The sequence below is a fragment of the Egretta garzetta genome, unplaced genomic scaffold (assembly GCF_000687185.1).
Source record: "Egretta garzetta isolate BGI_Z169 unplaced genomic scaffold, ASM68718v1 scaffold117, whole genome shotgun sequence".
Taxonomy (NCBI): domain Eukaryota; kingdom Metazoa; phylum Chordata; class Aves; order Pelecaniformes; family Ardeidae; genus Egretta; species Egretta garzetta.
The window spans coordinates 5,501,195-5,505,764 of record NW_009260479.1 but is presented as its reverse complement, the minus strand read 5'-3'; the positions used below and the strand labels follow the sequence as shown (position 1 = coordinate 5,505,764).

Genomic DNA, 4,570 nt, shown 5'->3' with positions numbered 1-4,570 from the left:
ACGTAGCTGCTAATTATGATGAGATTCAAGGAACAGAACTTAGCACCAAATGGAAGCTGTTATTTGCAGAAGGTCAGTGGGGATTGCATGGGATGTGTGTTGTCAAATAAATGTGGATGTAATTTACACCAGCAGAGTGGACTGCCCATGACTATAAACAAATTAGAATTATTTAGCATCATTTTAAGACTCTCTCCTGTCTCTCTGCCACCGTTCAAGGCATGAAAAACACAGGATGCATCGAAAGGGAGCTTTATCCCAGCGCCGAGCTGCAGCAAATGTAGCACTGATTTCAGTTTAACTTTTGACTGCTTACCCAGGATACTAGTTTGGGTTTGCAGCTGATTCCACGACCTGTGCAAGGATCCCACACAGCACAGATAGAGTCTGCAATATTCCTTGAAGAGCAAATAAAAATGGGGATGGACACAGCCCAGAGTGAAACAGGGTTGTATAGGCATGAATTATGTGATAAAACAGTGGGCTAAAGACCAACTTCCCAGCTAATCCATGCGTTAGTGTTTAAAGTGTTGCCATGGTGGCCTAACAAGTAGTGTCCTCCTTCCAGGTACTACCAAGCTTAGTTGAAGGTCTGGCTTGGGCAAGGAAGCATCTTTTCCAACTCATTTTTGGCTGAACAACCCTTGACACAACAAAAGCAGTAAGTTCCCCAAAAGAACAACTCTGCATTGGTGATGGATCATCCAGAGAAAGCAATGCAACCTTTATATCCTCAGTAAAAAAAAGCGGCTCAAGGGTTTATTACAATTTTTGATACGTCAAAGATGCCACTAATACTTAAAAATATGTAACAGAGAAAGAAAATGCTCTTTAGTAGCTGTAGAGAGATTGGTCCGTGGTTAGTGCAGATCAGAGACTCCTTCAGGGGAGTTAGAAGATTGCTCCCATCCCATCCGTCTTCTCCTTGAATTAATTAACATTAAAATTACACTTTTACAAGACAAGGCGTGCTGGGTAAAATTCTGATTTGCTTGAAGTCACTGAGAATTTGTCCACTGCTTTCAGCAAGGGCAGGATTTTACCTAATATTTTTAACAGACTTTTATAAAATAGTGCTGAAAAAGATCTCAAGGGCCATGCTATCTCTCTTCTTGCCGCAAGGCAGGATCAGCTACATCTCTGTCAGTCCTGATGGATGTTTGTCTAACTGGTCCTGAAAGAGCCGCAACACTTGATAGCTCAGCTTCCATTTTCACCTGTCACAAGATATGAAAAGGTCTTTTTTTAACCAACTCTACCAGGACTTTTGCCTGGTTGAAAGGACCAGTGACAATTTTAACATCTCATGTCTCACGATCTGTGAAGGATAGGAACTAATCCCATCCACCCCCAGGGAGCCTTCCCATGATTTATTGACATTTTCCCATTTTATCTCTTCTTCTTGAGATATCTGACATGAAATCACGTCATTCCGATTCCCGCTTTGTCTTTTCCTCCGCCATTTCAGTTCCGCTCTGATTTCAGTAGCTGCCCCATAAGAACCGATAGTTAAAACCAATGCTTTTCTTTACCCAAAGGCCTGTCAGTCTTCCAGCGGTGCTGCATAAAGTGCATAATTTTAATTCTAGGAGTGAAATGCCAACTACTATAATTACATTGGCAACATGGAAAGGCAGGGAGGCAGCAGAGCAATAATGACCAGGCGGGACTGGAGCTGGAGTGGGGAGGAAGAGAAGAAGGGGTGGGCAAAAGAAGAAATATTTAAGTCTGGTCCTGGCAGCAGAGCACCTCCATGGTTTGTTTATGCTTCCAGAATGAAACCGCACCGGTCGTTAACTGCCCTTTGCCTGCAATCCAGTGCTCACAGAAACCAGGTGGGGTCTTTGCTTTGGTTTCGAGCAGACCCGAATCACGCTCAGAAATAGTAAAACACAGCTTCACATTGACAGGCAATTTGAAATGCACTCCTTGCGTCCCCTGTAACTACAGGAAACCTGCCCCACAGCTCCTGAAAATACATTTATGGTTTAGCATGGGAAACACAGATACAAAGATTAACATTTACAGCTGGTATTTCTGAAAGTAAAGGTCTGAGCAGATGCTCACACGTAGCAGTCAGAGAACGAGAGGTGGATTTCCCATGCATTTTCTCTCATTCCAGGGTACACCATGCATTAAGCTTTCACAATAAATAATTTTCTTTAAAACTTGCTACAGGGAATCCAATAGCAAATGGCACAAATCGTTGTTAATAAAGCATGTGAGAAAAGGCTTTGTACTTGGAGTCTGCTCTTAACCCTTACTGAGGGTTTTATTCCCCAAATACAAACACTTAACAATCTCTACCAGCAAAATTCAAGACAAAGAGACTTTTCAACCAAGCCATAAAACGTCTAGTTTCATATATAATCGACAAAACCTCCTGACATTAAAGAGCCCCAGCTTTGCACATGGGACAAAGTCGATGAATGCCTGAGGGACTAGCAGGGGCCAAACGAGAGTTTCGAGTATGACTCTTGGCCAGAAGACTCCTCTGCACCGTTACTGCCACCACACAGAATGTCACTAGGAAGGCAGGAGGAAAGCAGCAGGGCACTGGAGGACGAACGCTGTGCTGCTGGCCAGGGAAACCCTTACACGCTCTTTGCAGGAAAAACGGCAACCGACTTAAGAGGCTGGGATGGAGGCTCTGCATAGGAACCGGACCTGTTGCTGGGACATACGACTCATGGGGACCGATCTTTAGCATCGCCTCGGTAGCTGTGGCTTTGAACTTCTTCGAGAGTTTGGTAGGATTCATTGAGATTTGCAATCAGCTTCCTGGGGCAGCGGGAAAGCTTTTTCTGCTCAGTGCTGTCTAAAGAATAGGTTCCTGAAGGCATTGTTGTAGTTTTTGTTGAAAGCAGTGTAGATGAGTGGGTTAAAAAAGGAATTTGAATAGCCTAGCCATAGAAAAATACTCTTCCAAATGGGTGGGATGTCACACGAGCAGAGGGGGTTGATGAGCTCTGTGATGAAGAAGGGGATCCAGCAGAGCACGAAGACCCCAATAAGGATGCCCACCATGAGGGCAGCTTTCTTTTCCTTCTGCTCTCTCCACGTGTCTCCATCCGTCTGGAACGTAACAGTGGCATGCCGGACAGTGAAGACCATCTGTGGCTGCTGGGCAGCTTCTTTTACCTGCCAAACACAAACACAAGTTGCACCGTATGTGCCTCCGTCAGCTGATCCCACACAGCAGGTACACAACCAAACCGTGCAAGTGGTGGCCAGAGCTCACGGGGGAACGCAAGCCATCTACGTCACGCTCTAATGGAGGGGAGAGCGGCTGTATGACCCTCTTCTGGGTAACAGAGATGATTTTTAAGTGAGGCTAGAAACTAAAGCGAGTAGTGATATACGGACACATGGAACTGCTCACACAGCATCGCAATAAGGGTATCTCCCCATTTACACTCAGACCAGCAGAATAGGCACACCCCCACACACCATGCACAGAAGTCTCCTTGCTTTCCCTGAACCCATTGATTTTCACGGTCCTTGGTAGGAGAGGCAAGAAAACAAGGGTACGTTTCCTTCCTCCCCCCAAGAAGCCTTTACAGTGCACAGTCACCATGCCTGGGATGAACTGACACATGCAGCCACGATTAGGAAGGCTTTGCAAGGATGCACCGCACGCGTGTCTTCTGCATGGGTAAATTCCCAACCTCCCCAAAGCCACAGCTGCTTGCCAGGTTATCGTCCCCAGCGGAGACAGGATCCCATCCATTCACACCCCCACACGCCTCCCCACGGGAGGAACGGTGACCCCTTACTCACGCTTGCGAGCACTGATTCAGCATTCCACGGGGGGACGTCTGTGAGTCACTGCACGCCCACGTGGAGCTCAGGCTCGCAATCTGGCCCAAAGTTGCTTTAGCTACACCTTGCGTGCTCACAGCTGGGGACTCAGAAGGAGTCAAAAGATGGGGCATGCAAGCTTTGCAGCCAACTTTCCCTTAAAAGCCCTCAGGATTCCCTGGGCTTCGGTGGGATGCTGTTTGCTTGCCCGCTTTAGCTCTGTTTCCCCCACTGCTGCAAGGGCTTGGCTGCTACCAGCAGTTGACTAGAGCAAACCACAGCCGAGCTGACCTACCTCCAAGCAAAGAGCACTACGCAGAGGGGCAGGTAGAAGGCGCCAAAGGTGGAGAAGATGGTGTAGGAAGGCTCCTGGCTGACTTGGCATTCCTCACTGTCCGCCGAGTAAGTCTCTCCCCAGCCAAAGAGCAGTGGGGCCAAGGAGATGAAGGCAGAGAGGGCCCAGGTAAGGGCAATCATGATGTTGGAGATGCGGCGTCGGGTGCGGAGCGTGTACTCTAGGTGGCGGGTGATGGACCAGTAGCGGTCAAGGGCGATGGCCGTGACGTTCCAGATGCTGGCGGTGCAGCACAGCACGTCAAAGGAGATCCACACCTGGCAGAGCGACCGGCCCAGACGCCAGCGCCGCCCAGACAACTCGTGCACCAAGCTGAGGGGCATGACGAGGGCCGCCACCATCACGTCGGAGATGGCCATGGAGGCCACCAGGTTGTGGGGCACCCGGTGGGATGTGCGTACCCGGAGAATGGTG

The 4,570-nt window shown here is 48.4% G+C and overlaps 1 protein-coding gene across 1 annotated transcript; it reads right to left on the bottom strand.

Annotated features, from left to right (window-relative positions):
- Positions 1–2,808: 2,808 nt before the first annotated feature.
- Positions 2,809–4,569, bottom strand: HTR5A (5-hydroxytryptamine receptor 5A; the record flags this gene model as incomplete). The annotated part of the gene is given in 3 exon segments (XM_035899646.1): positions 2,809–3,141; positions 3,497–3,555; positions 4,074–4,569. Coding segments are annotated over 3 exon segments (888 nt in total), but the record flags the coding sequence as incomplete, so codon positions are not given.
- Position 4,570: the final 1 nt, after the last annotated feature.